Source organism: Heptranchias perlo, unplaced genomic scaffold, assembly GCF_035084215.1.
Source record: "Heptranchias perlo isolate sHepPer1 unplaced genomic scaffold, sHepPer1.hap1 HAP1_SCAFFOLD_56, whole genome shotgun sequence".
NCBI classification, from domain to species: domain Eukaryota; kingdom Metazoa; phylum Chordata; class Chondrichthyes; order Hexanchiformes; family Hexanchidae; genus Heptranchias; species Heptranchias perlo.
In genome coordinates this window covers 819,597-842,401 of record NW_027139581.1, presented here as the reverse complement: position 1 = coordinate 842,401, position 22,805 = coordinate 819,597, and the positions used below count along the sequence as shown (strand labels likewise).

The 22,805-nt window shown below is 50.3% G+C and overlaps 1 protein-coding gene and 1 pseudogene across 1 annotated transcript; one reads left to right on the top strand and one right to left on the bottom strand.

Annotated features, from left to right (window-relative positions):
* Positions 1-22,805, bottom strand: part of LOC137315730 (zinc finger protein 585A-like) — a 92,106-nt pseudogene that overhangs the window by 7,800 nt on the left and 61,501 nt on the right.
* Positions 7,701-22,754, top strand: LOC137315796 (zinc finger protein 850-like). Its single transcript, XM_067980281.1, has 2 exons — positions 7,701-9,126; positions 20,890-22,754. The coding sequence occupies exons 1-2, from the start codon at positions 8,038-8,040 to the stop codon at positions 21,565-21,567; spliced, it is 1,767 nt and encodes a 588-aa protein (XP_067836382.1). The 5' UTR covers positions 7,701-8,037; the 3' UTR covers positions 21,568-22,754.

Below are 22,805 nucleotides of genomic sequence, written 5' to 3'. Positions count from 1 at the left end.
GAGTTTACAAAAGTCATCACTGTAAACACAGGATAGAAATTCAGAATAGACAATTCCAGTTTTTCTGGATCATTTTTTCATCTTTTGAGCCTCAAAAGCTGTAAATCCCCGTCCCACACACTCTCCCTCCTCCCTGTGCTGAAATCTGAACCCATTGCACCATCTCCTACATTTTTTCCTCTGCTCTGCTGGGTTCAGTTCCACACTCACTGGTTCCCCTCTCTCTCCTCCCCTGAAGGTGCTGACTCTGACTGGGTTCAGTTCCACACTCACTGGTTCCTCTCTCTCTCCTCCCCTGAAGGTGCTGACTCTGACTGGGTTCAGTTCTGCACTCACTGGTTCCCCTCTCTCTCCTCCCCTGAAGATGCTGACTCTGACTGGGTTCAGTTCTACACTCACTGGTTCCCCTCTCTCTCCTCCCCTGAAGATGCTGACTGTCCTTCCCATATCCTAACTCGCACCAAGTCCCATTCACCCATCACCCTTGTGCTCACTGACCAACAGTGACTCCCGGTCCAGCAACGCCTCATATTTAAATTCCTCATCCTTGTGTCCAAATCCATCCATGGCCCTCGCCCCTCCCCTATCTCTGTAACCTCCTCAATGGCCCTCGCCCCTCCCCTATCTCTGTAACCTTCTCCAGCCCTCCCCTATCTGTGTAACCTACTCCAGCCCTCCCCTATCTCTGTAACCTACTCCAGCCCTCCGCCCCTCCCCTATCTCTGTAACCTCCTCCAGCCCTCCGACCCTCCCCTATCTCTGTAACCTCCTCCAGCCCTCCGACCCTCCCCTATCTCTGTCACCTCCTCCAGCCCTCCGACCCTCCCAGATCTCCGCTATCCTCCAATTCCGGCCTCTTGCTCCTCCCCCATTCCCTTCGCCCCACCATTGGGGGCCGTGCCTTCAGCTGTCTGAGCCCCAAGCTCTGGAATTCCCTCCCTGAACCTCTCTCCCTCTCTCTCCTCCTTCAAACCTCCCTCTTTGACCCAGCTTTCGGTGCCCTGTCCTAATCTCTCCTCATTCCTCTCTTCCCGCTCCTGTGAACCCTCTTGACCCATTTTGCTCCGTTAAAGGCGCGATAGAAATGCAAGTTGTTGTTGACTGTGCGGGTTCAGTTCGAGCGGAGATTGGGTCGGGCCCGATCCCGGGAAGCGGCGGGTAGTGGAGGGGGGATGATGCCGCCTGTTTTCTCTCGGGTCCTGGGCCCTACACTCGGTGTTTCTGGGCCCTGTGATCCCCGCCCTTTATTAACCCGCTCTCTCCACACCTCCTCTGACCTGCTCGAACCGCGCTCTCTGCCTCAGACCCTTCGGGCCGCGCATGCTCAGCTCACACTGACCAACAATCAGCCTCTCCTGCGCCGGCGCACTGGGCTCCTCTCAGATCGATAGGGGACATTCCGGCGCGCGGTGCAGTCTGGGGACGGACCGCCGCCATTGGAGCTCCGACCTGACCCTCAGTTTCTCTGATGGGACTGAGATTGGGGGCGGGGGAAAAGCGCTTTTGGAGCAGCGGAGGGCGGATCGGAAATAATAAAATACAATAAACCAAAACCGAGAGCACAAGGCACGCTGGGTAATGGAGACCGCCATTAAACCGTCAGAAACACTCACAGCGCAGGCGCGCACCGCCTCGCCTCGAAAAAACTTTGGGAAATGTATTTTTCCCCAAATCTGTTAATAATTTAGTCTCATTACACATTGGAACTGACGGGCTGGATTGATGTTTATTTTCCAATTGCAGCTCAGGACCTTCAATCCCAGCGTCAACCCGGAGCAAATGCGCTCCCGACCAATAGGAAGAGCGGAGAGGGACTGGAGGAACGAGCGGGCGGTTGGTCCTCCAACCAATCGGAGTGTGTGAGGGGCGGGACTTGCGGCGGAGGGTCTGAGCCCGGATCTCACTCCTTCTCTGGAACTCTGCCGAATTTTTGAAACTTGATTCATCTCAAGATAAAAGTCCAGAAGAAAACTGGACCTTTCAGTTGTGGCTTTAAACAGATGAAACCCTGTGGTGTCGAGCAAACAGTTCAACATTTGTTAGTAAAATGACTCTGATGAAGTAATGGAGAGCCATGTATCCAAGTTTGCTGATGACACTGAGTAAAGAGGCACAGTAAATAGTGTAGATGGGAGCAGAAAGTTGCAAGGGGGCAATAATAGATTCAGTGAGTGGGCAAAACGGTGGCAGGTGGAGTTGAATGTGGGGAAATGTGAATTCACCCACTTTGAACCTAAGACAGAGATCAGAGTATTTACCAAACGGCAAGCAGCGAGAAACTGTGGAGGAGCAGAGAGATTTCGGGGTCCAAGTACCGAAATCACTAAAAGCTAGTGGACAGTTACAAAAAATAATTTTAAAGGCTAAAGGAATGATGGCCTTCATCTCAAGGGGGCTGGAATATAAAGGGGTGGAAGTGATGTTACAGTTGCACAGAGCTCTGGTTAAACCCCATCTGGAGACTGCCTTCAGTTCTGGGCACTGCACCTCAGGGAGGATATACTGGCCTTGGAAGGGGTGCAGCACAGATTCACCAGAGTGATACTGACAGATTGCATAGACTGGGCTTGTTTTGAGTGGAGCTTGGAAGATTAAGGGGTGATCTAATCGAGGTGATTGAAGGATTTGATAGGGCAGATAGAGAGAAACTACTTCCTCTGGTGGGGGAGTCTCGAACAAGGGGGCATAACCTTAAAATTAGAGCGAGGCCATTCAGGGGCGATGTCAGGAATCACTTCTTCGCACAAAGGGCAGTGGAAATCTGGAACTCTCTCCCTGAGAGCAGTCGAGGCTGGGGGTCAAGTGAAAATTTCAGATCTGAGATTGATAGATTTTTGATAGGCGAGAGTATTAAAGGTTATGGTACCAAGGCGGGTGGATGGAGTTAAGATACAGATCAGATATGATACAATTAAATGGCGGAACAGGTTGGAGGGGCTGAATGGCCTCCTCCTGTTCATAATGATTAAATGTTCCTAATCTCTGCACAATTACAGAACGGACCGATTGTTAATAGGAGCTCCGTTAATGAAATCCCCTGACATTCAAAGATAAACGGGACTGTCCCTTTAACTATAAACAAAGGCGAGTTCCTGTCCCTTTAAATATCTGCCCCATTCCCACAGGCAGTGGGAGGAGGAACAGCGCGCGGTCTCATTCCGCCCAAAACCAGCGGGGCCTCGCGCGAGGGAGCAGCTCCATGAGGGGGCGGGGCCAGTGGGTGAGGGCGGGGCCTCGGCTCTGACGTCCCCAGGAGCCCAGCGCGCAGGCGTGGGAGAGGCTCTGCGCGTTCGCCAGACGGAGTCGGAGGGTCGGGAGCAGGTAGGCGGGGGGCCGGGGACAGGACACTGAGAAACCGGGCGGAGACCGCGCCCCACGGCTTATAAACATGGAGCGAGGCCGCAGGACCCGAGTCGGATCCTCTGGTCCCGAGTGTGAGCAGCCGGGCGGCAACTGCGGGACTTCTCCCCGGAGATAGGCCCAGGTTACCGGGGTAACCGGCCGCCATCTTTGTACAGGAGGATGGAGCGTCACTGCGCATGCGCGGCCGTCTTGGTACAGGATGAGGGAGCGTCACGGCGCATGCGCGGCCACCTTGGTACAGGTACAGAGTGGGCGGGGCTTCAGGATATTTCACTCAGAATCTCAACCCGTGCTGTACCTGCCCCGGGAGTGTTTGATGGGACAGTGTAGAGGGAGCTTTACTCTGTATCTAACCCGTGCTGTACCTGCCCTGGGAGTGTTTGATGGGACAGTGCAGAGGGAGCTTTACTCTGTATCTAACCCGTGCTGTACCTGCCCCGGGAGTGTTTGATGGGACAGTGTAGAGGGAGCTTTACTCTGTATCTAACCTGTGCTGTACCTGCCCCGGGAGTGTTTGATGGGACAGTGTAGAGGGAGCTTTACTCTGTATCTAACCCGTGCTGTCCCTGCCCTGGGAGTGTTTGATGGGACAGTGTAGAGGGAGTTTTACCCAGAATCTCAACCCATGCTGTCCCTGCCCTGGGAGTGTTTGATGGGACAGTGTGGAGGGAGCTTTACTCGGTATCTAACCCATGCTGTACCTGCCCCGGGAGTGTTTGATGGGACAGTGTGGAGTGAGCTTTACCCTGTATCTAACCCGTGCTGTACCTGTTCTGGGATTGTGAGACGGCACAGTGTGGAGGGAGCTTTATTCGGTATCGAACCCATGCTGTCCCTGCCCTGGGAGTGTTTGATGGAACAGTGCAGAGGGAACTTTACACTCTATCTCACCTTATTGTACCTGCCCTGGGAGTGTTTGATGGGACAGTGCAGAGGGAACTTTACGCTCGATCTCACCCGTGCTGGACCTGCCCCGGGAGTGTTTGATGGGACAGTGTCGAGGGAGCTTTACCCTGTATCTAAACTGTGCTGTTCCTGCCCTGGGAGTGTTTGATGGGACAGTGTGGAGTGAGCTTTGCTCTGTATCTCACCCGTGCTGTAACTGCCCCGGGAGTGTTTGATGGGACAGTGCAGAGGGAGCTTTACTCTGCACATAACCCGTGCAGTCCCTGCCCTGGGAGTGTTTGATGGGACAGTGTGGAGGGAGCTTTACTCTCTATCTTACCCGTGCTGTACCTGCCCTGGGAGTGTTTGATGGGACAGTGTAGAGGGAGCTTTACTCGGTATCTGACCAATGCTTTAAATGCCGCGGGAGTGTTTGATGGGACATTGTAGAGGGAGCTTTACCCTCTATCTAACCCATGCTGTACCTGCCCCGGGAATGTTTGATGGGACAGTGTAGAGGGAGCTTTACCCTGTATCTAACGTGTGCTGTGTCTGCCCTGGGAGTGTTTGATGGGACAGTGTCGAGGGAGCTTTACTCTGGATCTAACCTGTGCTGTCCCTGCCCTGGGAGTGTTTGGGACAGTGTCGAGGGAGCTTTACTCTGTATCTAATCCGTGCTGTACCTGCCCTGGGAGTGTTTGGGACAGTGTGCAGCAATCAATAACCAATGATTAACACTATTCACCCCTATTTATTAAAATCTGGGATACAGTTTCTGAACAGCTTCATCAACGGAGCCTCTCACTTTTCCTCTCCCTATTCTTCTTCCCAAAATCTATCACTTCACATTTCTCTGCATTAAATTTCATCTGCCATCTATCTGTCCAATTTATTATCCAGTGTCCGTGACGCTGAAGTCACTTCCAGTGCTCTTCACAGTTCCCCACACTCCCTATCTTGGTGGCATTTGAATTATCTGGAGATTTTCATCTTGTGCCCGAAATACCCGAGCCCAGTTCATTTCCCTGTATTGAGAAGAGCAATGGACCCAACACTGACCCTGGGGGACACCACTGTTTACATACCTCCAGTCTGAACAATATCCATTAACCACGACTCTCTGTTTTCTGCCCTTTCCCCAACTTCCTGTCCACGCTGCCCCACTCCCTTCAATTCCGTGAGCCTTAATTTTATCAACAAGCCTCCTGTGCGGCACCTTCTCAAACACCTTTAGACAATCCATCCACACAACACCCACTGCATTCCCTTTATCACCACACTGTGTTATTTCCTCAAATAATCCCTGCTGTCTGTCCTGAATTCATCCATTTCACGAACAAATGTTGAAATGTTTGCTCCACCCCACAGGGTTCCATCTGTTTAAAGCCACACAGAGAGAGGTGGGAGAGGCCCATTGTTGGACAGTGTGAGCTGAGGGGTGGGAGAGGCCCATTGTTGGACAGTGTGAGCTGAGGGGTGGGAGAGGCCCATTGTTGGACAGTGTGAGCTGAGAGGTGGGAGAGGCCTATTGTTGGACAGTGTGAGCTGAGGGGTGGGAGAGGCCCATTGTTGGACAGTGTGAGCTGAGGGGTGGGAGAGGCCCATTGTTGGACAGTGTGAGCTGAGGGGTGGGAGAGGCCCATTGTTGGACAGTGTGAGCTGAGGGGTGGGAGAGGCCCATTGTTGGACAGTGTGAGCTGAGGGGTGGGAGAGGCCCATTGATGGACAGGGTGAGCTGAGCAGGCGCAGGAGACGCAGACTTCAGTGAACACCGAGTGCCCCACAGACCCCAATACAAAACAGTGAACATTATCCCCCAGACCCCAATATAAAACAGTGAACATTATCCCCCAGACCCCAATATAAAACAGTGAACATTATCCCCCCAGACCCCAATATAAAACTGTGAACATTATCCCCCCCCAGACCCCAATATAAAACTGTGAACATTATCCCCCCCAGACCCCAATATAAAACAGTGAACATTATCCCCCCCAGACCCCAATATTAAACAGTGAACATTATCCCCCCCAGACCCCAATATAAAACAGTGAACATTATCCCCCCAGACCCCAATATAAAACTGTGAACATTATCCCCCCAGACCCCAATATAAAACTGTGAACATTATCCCCCCAGACCCCAATATTAAACAGTGAACATTATCCCCCCCAGACCCCAATATTAAACAGTGAACATTATCCCCCCCAGACCCCAATATAAAACAGTGAACATTATCCCCCCAGACCCCAATATAAAACTGTGAACATTATCCCCCCAGACCCCAATATAAAACTGTGAACATTATCCCCCCCAGACCCCAATATAAAACTGTGAACATTATCCCCCCCAGACCCCAATATTAAACAGTGAACATTATCCCCCCCAGACCCCAATATAAAACAGTGAACATTATCCCCCCAGACCCCAATATAAAACTGTGAACATTATCCCCCCCAGACCCCAATATAAAACAGTGAACATTATCCCCCCCAGACCCCAATATTAAACAGTGAACATTATACCCCCAGACCCCAATATAAAACAGTGAACATTATCCCCCCAGACCCCAATATAAAACAGTGAACATTATCCCCCCAGACCCCAATATAAAACTGTGAACATTATCCCCCCAGACCCCAATATTAAACAGTGAACATTATCCCCCCCAGACCCCAATATTAAACAGTGAACATTATCCCCCCAGACCCCAATATAAAACAGTGAACATTATCCCCCCAGACCCCAATATAAAACAGTGAACATTATCGCCCCCAGACCCCAATATAAAACAGTGAACATTATCCCTCCCAGACCCCAATATAAAACAGTGAACATTATCCCCCCAGACCCCAATATAAAACAGTGAACATTATCCCCCCAGACCCCAATATAAAACAGTGAACATTATCGCCCCCAGACCCCAATATAAAACAGTGAACATTATCCCCCCAAACCCCTCCCCCCAGACCCAAATGACGACGGATCAGGGAACGTCTGTAAAGGAAGTTGGAATGGTAACTGGTCAGAGAGCGTCTCTTTGATAGAGAAATCGGCGTGTGTCAGTGAATATAAGAAGGAAAAATGGAGATGGGTCAAGGAGAGCCCATCACCAAAATTGGGAGATGTTATGGAAGAGGGGGAGAGAACTTCACGGGGAGGGAGAGAGGGGAACCAGTGAGTGCAGAACTGAACCCAGTCAGAGTCAACACCTTCAGAGGGAGGGAGAGAAAACTCAGATGGAATGAAATATGTTGGGGATGGTGCGATGGGTTTGGATTTCAGCACAGGGAGGAGGGAGAGTGTGTGGGACGGGGATTTACAGTCTGGGGGAATGAGCGGGAAGAATATTCTGTCGAAACTAGAATTGTCTGTTCTGAATTTCTATCCTGTATTTACAGTGAGGACTTTTGTAAACTCCTTTTACAGGGGATTGGAAGGCGAGGATTCACAGACGGGAAAATCAAACCAAACCTCAAGTCAATCTGACCGAGTCACTCGATTCATCAGGACCTGAATATCATCGGCCTTTGAATGTGGAAGGAGAAATGTTTGTCTGTTCTGTCTGTGGGAAAAGATCAAACTTCATTGTGACTGGAAAATCACTGAGTCACACACACCCGAGTGAGAGTGTTCCAGTGCACTGATTGTGGAAAGAGCTTTACCTCGTGACACAGCCTGAAAAAACATCGCACCATTTACAGCGGGGAGAAACCGTCCACGTGTTCTGTGTGTGGACGAGGCTTCAACTGATCGTCCAACCTGGAGAGACACAAGGACACCCGGACCATGGAGAAACCGTGGAAATGTGGGGACTGTGGGAAGGGATTCAATTACCCATCCCAGCTGGAAACTCATCGACGCAGTCACACTGGGGAGAGGCCGTTTATCTGCTCCTCATATGGGAAGGGATTCACTCAGTCATCCACTCTGCTGAGACACCACCGATTTCAAACTGGGGAGAGGCCGTTCACCTGCTCCGTGTGTGGGAAAGGATTCACTTGTTCATCCAGCCTCATTTCACACCAACTTGTTCACAGTGATAAGAGACCTTTTAAATGTTCTGACTGTGAGAAGAGGTTTAAAAGCAGGAATGCTCTACTGAGACACCAACGTACTCACACTGGGGAGAGACCGATTATCTGCTCCGTGTGTGGGATGGGATTCACTCAGTCATCCACCCTGCTGAGACACCAGCGAATTCACACCGGGGAGAGGCCGTTCACCTGCGCAGAGTGTGGGAAGGGATTCGCTCATTCAGCCGACCGGCTGAGGCACCAGCGAGTTCACACTGGGGAGAGACCGTTCACCTGCTCCGTGTGTGGGAAAGGATTCACTTGTTCATCCAGTCTCATTGAACACCAACTTGTTCACAGTGATAAGAGACCTTTAAAATGTTCTGACTGTGAGAAGAGGTTTAAAAGCAGGAATGCTCTCCTGAGACACCAACGTACTCACACTGGGGAGAGGCCGTTCACCTGCTCCGCATGTGGGAAAGGATTCACTCGGTCATCCGCCCTGCTGATTCACCAGCGAGTTCACACTGGGGAGAGACCGTTCACCTGCGCAGAGTGTGGGAAGGGATTCACTTGTTCATCCAGTCTCATTGAACACCAACCTGTTCACACTGATAAGAGACCTTTTAAATGTTCTGACTGTGGGAAGAGCTTTAAAAGCACAAACGGACTGCTGACACACCAACGCACTCACAATGGGGAGAGACCGTTCACCTGCTCAGAGTGTGGGAAGGGATTCATTAAGTCATACAACCTGCTGATTCACCAGCGAGTTCACACTGGGGAGAGACCGTTCACCTGCTCTGTTTGTGGGAAGGGATTCACTCAGTCATCCAACCTGCAGTCACACCAGCGAGTTCACATGTTACCACAGGAGTTGGATTCTGCTGTTAATCACATCCAGGACTGAACCATGTTCATTCTGACAGTTGGGGTTTGTTTCTGATAATAACCCCTATAACTGGGCTGGAGTTTAATATTCTGTATCAGTCTCAAATGAATCAGCTTTCTTTTAAATACAGTGTACCATTGTTTAAAAAGGGAGAAAGGGATAGACTGAGTAATTACAGGCCAGTCAGCCTCACCTCGGTGGTGGGCAAATGATTGGAAACAATTCTGAGGGACAATATTAATTGTCATTTAGAAAGGCACGGATTAATCAAGGACAGTCAGCATGGATTTGTTCAGGGAATGTCGTGTCTGACTAACTTGATTGACTCTTATGAGGAGGTAACGAGGAGGGTCGATGAGGGCAACGCGTTTGATGCAGTATACATGGATTTTAACACGTCTTCTGACAAGGTCCCACATGGCAGACTGGTCAAAAAAGTTAAATCCCTTGGGATCAAAGGGAAAGTGGCTAGTCGGATCCAAAATTGGCTCAGTGGCAGGAAGCAAAGGGTGATGGTTGACAGATGTTTTTGCAAGTGGAAGGCTGTTTCCAGTGGGCTTCCTCAAGGCTCACTATTGGTCCCTTGCTTTTTGTGGTATATATTAATGATTTGCACTTGAATGTGGAGGACTTGATCAAGAAGTTTGCAGATGATACATAAATTGGCCGTGTGGTTGGTCGTGAGGAGGAAAGCTGTAGACTGCAGGAAGATATCAATGGACTGGTCAGGTGGGCAGAAAAGTGGCAAATAGAATTCAATCCAGAGAAGTGTGAGGTAATGCAATTGGGGAGAGCAAACAAGGCGAGTATCTGTCCATGACGGTATTGGTAGGAGTGACCACCGCACAGTCCTTGTGGAGCCAAGTCCCGTCTTCACACTGAGGACACCATCCAACGTGTTGTGTGGCACTGCCATCGTGCTAAATGGGATAGATTCAGAACAGATCTCGCTGCTCAAAACTGGGCATCCGTGAGGCGCTGTGGGCCATCAGCAGCAGCAGAATTGGAATCCAACACAATCTGTAACCTCATGGTGTTCCTATTCCTCACTCGTATAAACATATGAATTAAGAGGAGTAGGCCATTCGGCCCCTCGAGCCTGATCTGTCATTTGATAAGATCATGGCTGATCTGATTGTGACATCAACCCAACTTTCCCATCTACCTACTATAACATTTGACTCCCTTGATAATCAGGAATCTATCTAACTCGGCCTTAAAAATATTCAATGACCCTGCCTCCCCCGCTCTCTGGGGAAGGGAGTTCCACAGACTCACGACCTTCAGGGAAAAAAATGTCTCCTCATCTCCGTCTTAAATGGGAGACCCCTTATTTTTAAACTGTAGCCCCTAGTTCTAGTCTCTCCCACAAGGGGAAACATCCTCTCAGCATCTATCCCTTCTATTCCCCTCAGGATCTTATGTGTTTCAATAAGATCACCTCTCATCCTTCTAAACTCCAATGTATACAGGCCCAACTTGTCCAACCTTTCCTCATAAGATAACCCCCTCATCCCAGGAATCAGTCGAGTGAACCTTCTCTGAACCGCCTCCAAAGCAATTATGTCCTTTCTTAAATAAGGAGACCAAAACTGCACACAGTATTCCAGATGTGGTCTCACCAATGCCCTGAACAACTGTAGTAAAATATTTCCACTTTTATATTCCATTCCCCTTGTCGTGAATGACAACATTCCATTTGCCTTCCTAATCACTTCTTGTACCTACATACTAACTTTCTGTGATTCATGTACTACGATACCCAGATCCCTCTGTACTTCAGAGTTCTGCAATCTCTCTCCATTTAAATAATATACTGCTTTTCTATTCCTCTTGCCAAAGTGGACAAGTTCACATTTTCCCACATTATACTCCATCTGCCAAATTTTTGCTCACTCACTTAACCTATCTATGTCCCTTTATGAACTCCTTATGTCCTCTTCACAACTTACTTTCCTACCTTCCTTTGTCTCATTAGCAAATTTAGCAACAATACATTTGGTCCCTTCATCCAAGTCATTGATATAGATTGTAAATAGTTGAGGCCCAAGCACTGATCCCTGTGGCACTCCACTCGTTACATCTTGCCAACCTGAAAATGACCCATTTATGCCGACTCTCTGTTTCCTGTTAGCTAACCAATCCTTTATCCATGCAAATACGTTACCCCCTACACCATGAGTTCTTATTTTGTGTCGTCACCTTTGATGTGGCACCTTGTCAAAAGCCTTCTGGATATCCAAGTGCACCTCATCCAAAGGGTCCCCTTTATCCACGTTGCTTGTTACTTCCTCAAAGAACTCTAATAAATTATTCAAACACGATTTCCCTTTCACAAAGCCGTGTTGACTCTGCCTGATTGCATTGAGATTTTCTAAGTTCCCTGCCAGAATCTCCTTAATAATAGATTCTCGCATTTTCCCCATGACAGATGTTAAGCTAACTGGCCTGTAGTTTCCGGCTTTCTGTCTCCCTCCTTTCTTGAATAGAGGAGTTATATTCGCTATTTTCCAATCTGATGGGACCCTTCCAGAACCTGGGGAATTTTGGAAAATTAATACCAATGCATCGACTATCTCTGCAGCCACTTCTTTTAAGACCCTCGGATGAAGTCCGTCAGGACCTGGGAACTTGTCAGCTTTTAGATTTAATATTTTTTCAAGACCCTTTCCCTGGTGATTGTAAATGTTTTAAGTTCCTCCCTCCCTTTCACCTCTTGATCCACAATTATTTCTGGCATGTTATTTGTATCCTCTACAGTGATGACGGATGCAAAATATCTGTTCAATTCATCCACCATTTCCTTATTCTCTATTATTAATTCCCCAGACTCACTCTCTGGAGGACCAACACTCACTTTACTTACTCTTCTTTTTAAATACCTGTAGAAACTCTTACTATCTGTTATTATATTTCTAGCTCGCTTTCTCTGGTACTCACATCTCTCCCTCATTATTCTTTTAGTCATTCTTTGCTGTTTTTTATATTTTGACCAATCTTCTGACCTGTCACTAATCTTTGTGGAATTGTATGTTTTTTCTTTCAATTTGATACTATCTTTAACTTCCTTAGTTGGCCAAGGATGGTATGTCCTTCCCCTCGAGTCTTTCTTTCTCACTGGAATGTATCTTTGCTGAGTGTTATGAAATATCCCATTAAATGTCTGACACTGCATCTCGACTGACATATCCCTTAACCGAAGTTCCCAGTTCACTTTAGCCAGCTCTGTCTTCTGTCACTCTACCATTACCAACAAGCCAGGGGATCAACCCTGGTACAATGAGGAGTGTAGAAGAGCATGCCAGGAGCAGCACCAGGTGTACCTAAAAATGAGGTGCCAACCTGGTGAAGCTACAACACAGGACGACATGCATGCTAAACAGTGGAAATAACATGCTATAGACAGAGCTAAACGATTCCACAACCAACGGATCAGATCAAAGCTCTGCAGTCCAGTCACATCCAGTCGTGAATGGTGGTAGACAATTAAACAACTCACGGGAGGAGGAGGCTCCATGAACATCCCCATCCTCAATGATGGCAGAGTCCAGCATATGAGTGCAAAAGACAAGGCTGAAGCGTTTGCAACCATCTTCAGCCAGAAGTGCCGAGTGGATGATCCATCTTGGCCTCCTCCCCCTATCCGCACTATCACAGAAGCCAGTCTTCAGCCAATTCGATTCACTCCACGTGATATCAAGAAACGGCTGAATGCACAAAGCCCCTGACAACATCCCGGCTGTAGTGCTGAAGACTTGTGCTCCAGAACTAGCTGCGCCTCGAGCCAAACTGTTCCAGTACAGCTACAACACTGGCATCTACCCGACAATGTGGAAAATTGCCCAGATATGTCCTGTCCACAAAAAGCAGGACAAATCGAATCCGGCCAATTACCGCCCCCTCAGTCTACTCTCAATCATCAGCAAAGTGATGGAAGGTGTCGTCGACAGTGCTATCAAGCGGCACTTACTCACCAATTCTCAGTTTGGGTTCCGCCAGGACAACTCGGCTCCAGACCTCATTGCAGCGATGGTGCAAACATGGACAAAAGAGCTGAATTTCAGAGGTGAGGTGAGAGTGACTGCCCTTGACATCAAGGCACCATTTGACAAGAGTGCAGCACCAAGGAGCCCTCGTAAAATTGAAGTCATTGGGAATCAGGGGGAAGACTCTCCAGTGGCTGGAGTCATACCTCGCACAAAGGAAGATGTGATGTGGAGATGCCGGTGATGGACTGGGGTTGACAATTGTAAACAATTTTACAACACCAAGTTATAGTCCAGCAATTTTATTTTAAATTCACAAGCTTTCGGAGGCTTCCTCCTTCCTCAGGTAAATGTTCTGAGGAAGGAGGAAGCCTCCTTCCTCAGAACATTTACCTGAGGAAGGAGGAAGCCTCCGAAAGCTTGTGAATTTAAAATAAAATTGCTGGACTATAACTTGGTGTTGTAAAATTGTTTACAAAGGAAGATGGTTGTGGTTGTTGGAGGCCAATCATCTCAACCCCAGGACATTGCTGCAGGAGTTCCTCAGGGCAGTGTCCGAGGCCCAACCATCTTCAGCTGCTTCATCAATAACCTTCCGTCCATCATAAGGTCAGAAATGGGGACGTTCACTCATGATTGCACAGAGCTCGGTTCCATTCGCAACCCCTCAGACAATGAAGAAGTCCGTGCCCGCATGCAGCAAGACCTGGACAACATCCAGGCTTGGGCTGATAAGTGGCAAGTAACATTTGCGCCAGACAAGTGTCAGGCAATGACCATCTCCCCTTGACATTCAACGGCATTACCATCGCTGTATCCCTCACCATTGACCAGAAACTTAACTGGACCAGCCACGTAAATACTATGGGTACAAGAGCAGGTCAGACGCTGGGTATTCTGTGGCGAGTGACTCACCTCTTGATTCCCCAAAGTCTTTCCACAATCTGCAAGGCACAAGTCAGGAGTGTGATGGAATACTCTCCACTTGCCTGGATGAGTGCAGCTCCAACAACACTCAAGAAACTTGACACCATCCAGGACAAAGCAGCCCGCTTGATTGGCACCCCATCCACCACCCTGAACAGTCACTCCCTTCACCACCGGCGCACAGTGGCTGCAGTGTGTCCCATCCACAGGAAGCACTGCAGCAACTCACCAAGGCATCTTCGACAGCACCTCCCAAACCCGTGACCTCTACCACCGAGAAGAACAAGGGCAGCAGGCACATGGGAACACCACCACCTGACATTCCCCTCCAAGTCACACACCATCCCGACTTGGAAATATATCGCCATTCCTCCATCGTCGCTCGGTTAAAATCCCTGAACTCTCTGCCGAATAGCACCGTGGGAGAACATTCAACACACAGAATGCAGCGGCTCAAGAAGGCGGCTCGCCACCACCTTCTCAAGGGCAATTAGGGATGGGCAATAAATGCTGGCCTTGCCAGCGAGGCCCACATCCCATGAACGAATAAAAAAAGAAAAAGTATACAGTAAATGGAAGGATACTGAGAGGTGCAGAGGAACAAAGAGACCTTGGAGTGCATGTCCACAAATCCCTGAATGTAGCAGGACAGGTAGATAAGTTGGTTAAAAAGGGAGACAGGATACTTTCCTTAATTAGCCGAGGCATAGAATATAAGAGCAGAAAGGTTATGCTCGAACTGTATAAAACAACAGTTAGGCTCCAGCAAGAGTACTGCATACAGTTCTGGTCACCACATTACAGGAAAGATGTGATTGCACTCGGGAAGGTACAGTGGAGATTTACAAAGATATTGCCAGGGCTGGAGAATTTTAGCTATGAGGAAAGATTGGATAGGCTGGGGTTGTTTTCTTTGGAACAGAAGAGGCTGAGGGGAGATTTAATTGAGGTGTATAAAATTATGAGGGGCGAGATGGAGTGAATAGGAAGGACCTATTTTCCTTGGCAGAGGGGTCAGTGACCAGGGGGCATTGATTTAAAGTATTGGCAGAAGGATTAGAGGGAACTTGAATTTTTTTTTATCCAGAGGGTGGTGGGGGTCTGGAACTCCACACCTGAAAGGGTGGGAGAGGCAGCAACCTTCATCACATTTAAAGGGAACCAGGATATGCACTTGAAGTGCCGTCACCTACAGGGCGATGGACCAAGAGCTGGAAAGTGGGATTAGGCTGGATAGCTCTTTTTCAACTGGCATGGACAAGATGGGCCGATTGGCCTCCTTCGTGTCATAAATTTCTATGATTCTCCTCACCTCAACATCACTCTCCTCACACTGACTCCTGCGACAGGGGAAGAGGGGACATTTACCAGACTCCCCACTAAAAACCCTCAGTGTCCCTCTCCAGGATGAAGAGGGGACATTTACCAGACTCCCCACTATTGACCCTCAGTGTCCCTCTCACAGGTGAAGAGGGGACATTTACCAGACTCCCCACTATAGACCCTCAGTGTCCCTCTCACGGGTGAAGAGGGGACATTTACCAGACTCCCCACCATAGACCCTCAGTGTCCCTCTCATGGGTGAAGAGGGGACATTTACCAGACTCCCCACTATTGACCCTCAGTGTCCCTCTCAGGGGTGAAGAGGGGACATTTACCAGACTCCCCACTATAGACCCTCAGTGTCCCTCTCATGGGTGAAGAGGGGACATTTACCAGACTCCCCACTATTGACCCTCAGTGTCCCTCTCACAGGTGAAGAGGGGACATTTACCAGACTCCCCAATATAGACCCTCAGTGTCCCTCTCACGGGTGAAGAGGGGACATTTACCAGACTCCCCATTATAGACCCTCAGTGTCCCTCTCACGGGTGAAGAGGGGACATTTACCAGACTCCCCACTATTGACCCTCAGTGTCCCTCTCACGGGTGAAGAGGTGACATTTACCAGACTCCCCACTATTGACCCTCAGTGTCCCTCTCACGGGTGAAGAGGGGACATTTACCAGACTCCCCACTATAGACCCTCAGTGTCCCTCTCAGGGGTGAAGAGGGGACATTTACCAGACTCCCCACTATTGACCCTCAGTGTCCCTCTCCCGGGTGAAGAGGGGACATTTACCAGACTCCCCACTATTGACCCTCAGTGTCCCTCTCACAGGTGAAGAGGGGACATTTACCAGACTCCCCACTATTGACCCTCAGTGTCCCTCTCACGGGTGAAGAGGGGACATTTACCAGACTCCCCACTATTGACCCTCAGTGTCCCTCTCACAGGTGAAGAGGGGACATTTACCAGACTCCCCACTATTGACCCTCAGTGTCCCTCTCACGAGTGAAGAGGGGACATTTACCAGACTCCCCACTATTGACCCTCAGTGTCCCTCTCACAGGTGAAGAGGGGACATTTCCCAGACTCCCCACTCTTGACCCTCAGTGTCCCTCTCAGGGGTGAAGAGGGGACATTTACCAGACTCCCCACTATTGACCCTCAGTGTCCCTCTCACGGGTGAAGAGGGGACATTTACCAGACTCCCCACTATTGACCCTCAGTGTCCCTCTCACAGGTGAAGAGGGGACATTTCCCAGACTCCCCACTCTTGACCCTCAGTGTCCCTCTCACGGGTGAAGAGGGGACATTTACCAGACTCCCCACTATTGACCCTCAGTGTCCCTCTCACAGGTGAAGAGGGGACATTTACCAGACTCCCCACTATTCACCCTCAGTCTCTCACATTTCCCTGGTCCTGGACTCGGTCTTCCTGTACCAAAATGGCCGCGCATGCGCCGTGACGCTCCCTCCTCCTGTACCAAGATGGCGGCCGGTTTCCCCGGTAACCCGGGCCTGTCCCCGGGGAGAAGCCTTCAGCTGCCGCCCGGCTGAAGACACGCGGGACCAGAGGATCCTTTTCGTTCCCTGCGGCCGAACTCCATCTTTAAACGACCGACGGCGGGGCCTCCCTCCGGTTTATGAATCTCCGGACCGGGCGCTCGCCGACCGTCTTCAGACCTCCGACTCCGTCTGTGGACCGCTCAGAGCCTCTCCCGCGCCTGCGCGCTGAGCTCCGGGGATAGGGAAAGGGCAGGGTCTCCCGCGCGGGGGAGCAGGGGCGGTTTTTTTTATTCGTTCACGGGATGTGGGCGTCGCTGGAGAGAGCAGCATTTATTGCCCATCCCGAATTGCCCCTTGAGAAGGTGGTGGTGAGCCGCCTTCTTGAACCGCTGCAGTCCGTGTGGTGAAGGTTCTCCCACAGTGCTGTTAGGAAGGGAGTTCCAGGATTTTGACCCAGCTCCGATGAAGGAACGGCGATATATTTCCAAGTCGGGATGGTGTGTGACTTGGAGGGGAACGTGCAGGTGGTGTTGTTCCCATGTGCCTGCTGCTCTTGTCCTTCTAGGTGGTAGAGGTCGCGGGTTTGGGAGGTGCTGTCGAAGAAGCCTTGGCGAGTTGCTGCAGTGCATCCTGTGGATGGTACACACTGCAGCCACTGTGCGCCGGTGGTGAAGGGAGTGAATGTTTAGGGTGGTGGATGGGGTGCCAATCAAGCGGACTGCTTTGTCCTGGATGGTGTCGAGCTTCTTGAGTGTTGTTGGAGCTGCATTCATCCAGGCAAGTGGGGAGTATTCCATCACGCTCCTGACTTGTGCCTTGTAGATGGTGGAAAGGCTTTGGGGAGTCAGGAGGTGAGTCACTCGCCGCAGAATACCCAGCCTCTGACCTGCTCTAGTAGCCACAGTATTTATATGGCTGGTCCAGTTCAGTTTCTGGTCAATGGTGACCCCCAGGATGTTGATGGTGGGGGATTCGGCGATGGTAATGCCGTTGAATGTCAGGGGGAGGTGGTTAGACTCTCTCTTGTTGGAGATGGTCATTGCCTGGCACTTATCTGGCACGAATATTACTTGCCACTTATGAGCCCAAGCCTGGATGTTGTCCAGGTCTTGCTGCATGCGGGCTCGGACTGCTTCATTATTTGAGGGGTTGCGAATGGAACTGAACACTGTGCAATCATCAGCGAACATCCCCATTTCTGACATTATGATGGAGGGAAGGTCATTGATGAAGCAGCTGAAGATGGTTGGGCCTAGGACACTGCCCTGAGGAACTCCTGCAGCAATGCCCTGGGGCTGAGACGATTGGCCTCCAACAACCACTACCATCTTCCTTTGTGCTCGGTATGACTCCAGCCACTGGAGAGTTTTCCCCCTGATTCCCATTGACGGTTCCAACCGTCAATGAAACGTCAGAGCCCGCTGGCCCGCCCCATCCACACACAGTCAGGCCCCGCCCAAACATGGTCAGGCCCCGCCCAAACATGGTCAGGCCCCGCCCACACACAGTCAGGCCCCGCCCCCACACTGAGCCAGGCCTCGCCCCCCACACAGTCAGGCCTCGCCCCCACTCCCTGAGTCAGGCCCCGCGCCCACTCGCTGTTTCAGGCCCCGCCCCCCACACACACAGTCAGGCCCCGCCCACACAACACAGTCAGGTCCCGCCCTCACACACAGTCAGGCCCCACCCACATACAGACAGTCAGGCCCTGCCCCCACAGTCCCCGCCCTCACACACAGACAGGCCCTGCCCCCCACACAGCCCCCTCCACACACAGTCAGGCCCCGCCCAAACATTGTCAGGCCCCGCCCACACACTGTCAGGCCCCGCCCCCACACTGAGCCAGGCCCCGCCCAACACATAGTCAGGCCCCGCCCCCACTCCTTGAGTCATGCCCCGCCCCCACAACACAGTCAGGTCCCGCCCTCACACACAATCAGGCCCCACCCACATACAGACAGTCAGGCCCTGGCCCCACAGTTCCCGCCCTCACACACAGACAGGCCCCGCCCCCACACAGCCCCCGCCCACACATGGTCAGGCCCCGCCTCCCATTCGGAGTCAGGCCCCGCCCCCCACACCCGTGAGAGGGATGCTTAGGGTCTGTAGTGGGAAGTCTGGTAAATGTCCACTCTTCACCCGAGAGAGGAACACTGAGGATCTGTAGTGGGGAGTCTGGTAAATGTCCCCTCTTCACCCGTGAGAGGGACACTGAGGGTCTGTAGTGGGGAGTCTGGTAAATGTCCCCTCTTCACCTGTGAGAGGGACACTGAGGGTCTGTAGTGGGGAGTCTGGTAAATGTCCCCTCTTCGCCAGTGAGAGGGACACTGAGGGTCAATAGTGGGGAGTCTGGTAAATGTCCCCTCTTCACCCGTGAGAGGGACACTGAGGGTCTGCAATGGGGAGTCTGGTAAATGAGGGGGTTATCTCATGAGGAAAGGTTGGACAAGTTGGTCCTGTATACACTGAAGTTTGGAAGAATGAACGATGATTTCATTGAAACAGATAAGATCCTGAGGGGACTAGAAGGGGTAGATGCTGAGAGGATGTTTCCACTTGTGGGAGAGACTCGAACTCGGGGCCACAGTTTAAAAATAAGGGGTCTCCCATTTAAGACGGAGATGAGGAGAATTTTTTTCTCTGAGAGTCGTGAGTCTGTGGAAATTCCTTCCCCAGAGAGCGGTGGAGGCAGGGTCATTGAATATTTTTAAGGCTGAGTTCGATAGATTCCTGATTAACAAGGAGTCAAATGTTATCGTAGGTAGACGGGAAAGTAGGGTTGCGGTCAGAATCAGATCAGCCATGATCTTATCAAATGACAGAGCAGGCTCGAGGGGCCGAATGGCCTACTCCTGCTCTTAATTCATATTTTCGGATGTTCCTACCTTTTGTGCTCTATGCCTCCATTAATAAAGCCCAGGATCCCGTCTGTTTTTTAACGGCCTTCTCAACTTCTCCTGCCACCTTCAAAGATTTGTGTACATACATCCCCAGGTCTCTCTGGTCCGGCACCCCCTGTAAAATGTACTATTTAGTTTATATTTTGCCTCTCCTCATTATTCCTTCCAAACTGTATCACTTCACACTTCTCTGTGTTGAATTTAAGCCGCCATGTGTCTGCCCATTTCACCGGTCTGTCTCTGTCCCCCTCACTCTGTTACTATGCTCCACCTGGTTTACCACATTTCCCAGTTTCTTGTCATCTTCAAACTGTGAAATTGTGCCCTGTAAACCCAAGTGCCAACCTCACGGAGACAGGGCCCGCCTGTCCCTTTCAGAATGAGTGAGGGGATGAGCTGGAAATCCCTTGATGAATTTTTCTGGGGTGGGGGAGAGCGAGCAGTCTCTTTATTCTGATCATTGAGGGCGATCTCCATCACCCAGCGGGCCTTCGGGTGTGAAACCGCTCGATGTGGCGCTGGGCCGCGGGCTCTTGTGTTTCTGTCCATTGGATTGATTCCCGCTCCGCCCCGATCCCGCCCGTCGGATCAGTGAAATCTCCAATTAATGACAGTCAATGGCGGCAGGAACTACCCATAACGCCCCGCGGGAGTGAATACGCCCTATCCCGTTTAAAGGGGCCCAGCGCGCAGGCGCGGAGGAGACGCTGCGCTGTCGCCAGTCGGAGCTGCGGGTCCGGATGCAGATGGACGGGAGCCGGGGGGCCGGGGATTAATAAACCGGGGGAACAGATTTCAAATATCAGTGTGAGTGGAAAATCACCGAGACACACACACCCGAGTGAGAGTGTTCCAGTGCACTGAGTGTGGAAAGAGCTTTCACCAGTTACACAGTCTGAAAAAACATCGCACCATTCACAGAGGGGAGAAACCGTCCACGTGTTGTGTGTGTGGACGAGGCTTCAACTGATCGTCCAACCTGGAGAGACACAAGGACACCCGGACCATGGAGAAACCATGGAAATGTGGGGACTGTGGGAAGGGATTCAAATACCCGTCTGGGCTGGAAACTCATCGACACAGTCACACCGGGGAGAGGCCGTTCACCTGCTCCGTGTGTGGGAAGGGATTCACTCGGTCATCCCACCTGCTGACACACCAGCGAGTTCACACTGGGGAGAGGCCGTTCACCTGCTCCGTGTGTGGGAAGGGATTCGCTCATTCATCCCACCTGCTGACACACCAGCGAGTTCACACTGGGGAGAGGCCGTTCACCTGCTCCGTGTGTGGGAAAGGATTCACTCAGTCATCCAGCCTCATTTCACACCAACTTGTTCACACTGATAAGAGACCGTTTAAATGTTCTGACTGTGAGAAGAGCTTCAAGGGAACAAGGGATCTGCTGAAACATGAACGAGTTCACACTGTGGAGAGGCCGTTCACCTGCTCCGTGTGTGGGAAGGGATTCACTCAGTCATCCACTTTGCTGACACACCAGCGAGTTCACACTGACGAGAGGCCGTTCACCTGCTCCGTATGTGAGAAGGGATTCACTTGTTCATCCCACCTGCTGACACACCAGCGAGTTCACACTGGGGAGAGGCCGTTTACCTGCTCCGTATGTGAGAAGGGATTTACTTGTTCATCCCACCTGCTGACACACCAGCGAGTTCACACTGGGGAGAGGCCGTTCACCTGCTCCGTGTGTGGGAAGGGATTCACTCAGTCATCCCACCTGTTGAGACACCAGCGAGTTCACCTGTGATGCAGGGGTTGGATTCTGCTGTTAATCACATCCAGGACTGAACCACGTTCTTTCTGACAGTTGGGGTTTGTTTCTGATGTTAATAACCCCGAGAACTGGGCTGGAGTTTAATATTCTGGATATATGCACTCCAGAGGGGCTCTGACCGAGGCTCTGTGGAACTGAAGCATAACTTCCTCCCCTTTGTATTCCAGCCCTCGAGATAAAGGCCAACATTCCATTAGTCTTTGTGATTACTTTTTGTATCTGGGCACTAGCTTTTAGTGATTTGTGTACATGGACACCCAAATCCCTTTGCTCCTCCACAGTTCCCAGTCTCTCACTTTAAGAAAATACTCCAATGTTTCCTTCTTGTATCCAAAGTGGATGATCTCACACTTCCCCACACTGAACTCCATCTGCCACAGTTTTGTCCACTCACAAAATCTGTCCCTTTGTAACTTCCTGCTCCCATCCACACAACTTACTGTGTCTCCTAACTTAGTGTCATCTGCAAACTTGGATATAAAACTCTCTCTTCCTTCATCCAAGTTATTGATAAATATGGTGAAAAGCTGAGACCCCAGTCCAGATCCCTGGGGAACACCACTTGTCACATCCCACCAATCAAAGAACGTTCCCTTTATCCCCACTCTCTGTCTCCCACCTCCCAACACAAGTCACAAGGTCACTTTCAATTTTGTGCACTTTTATTTTTGCGAATAATCTCTTGTGCTGAATCTTATCAAATGCCTTCTGGAAGTCCACACAGACAATGTCCATCGACACTCCCTGTCCAGCCTGTTAGTGACTTCAAAAAATTCATCTAGATTAGTCAGACATGACCCACCCGTCACAAATCCACACTGACTCTCTTTGATCAGCTCAGGCTTGTTCGAGTCCTCAATCATTCTGTCTCTGGTGATAGATTTCAGTAACTTCCCCACTCCTGACGTTAAACTGACAGGTCTGTCATTTCCTTTTCTCTCTCTTCCTCCTTTCTTAAATATTGGAGTGATATTTTCATATCCAAGGGCACAATTCCCGAGTCCAGAGAGCTTTGGGAAACTATGACTAATGTTTCTGTAATTTCCCCACCTGTTTCATTTAATACCCTGAGGGGAAAACCATCAGGTCCTGGAGATTTCATTCTTTCTTTGCAGTTATTTATATTTCTATTTCCAGAGATAATTGATTCATATTTAATATTAAACATTGATTATCAGATGGGTTTAATTTGTATTCTTTTCGTTACTTTT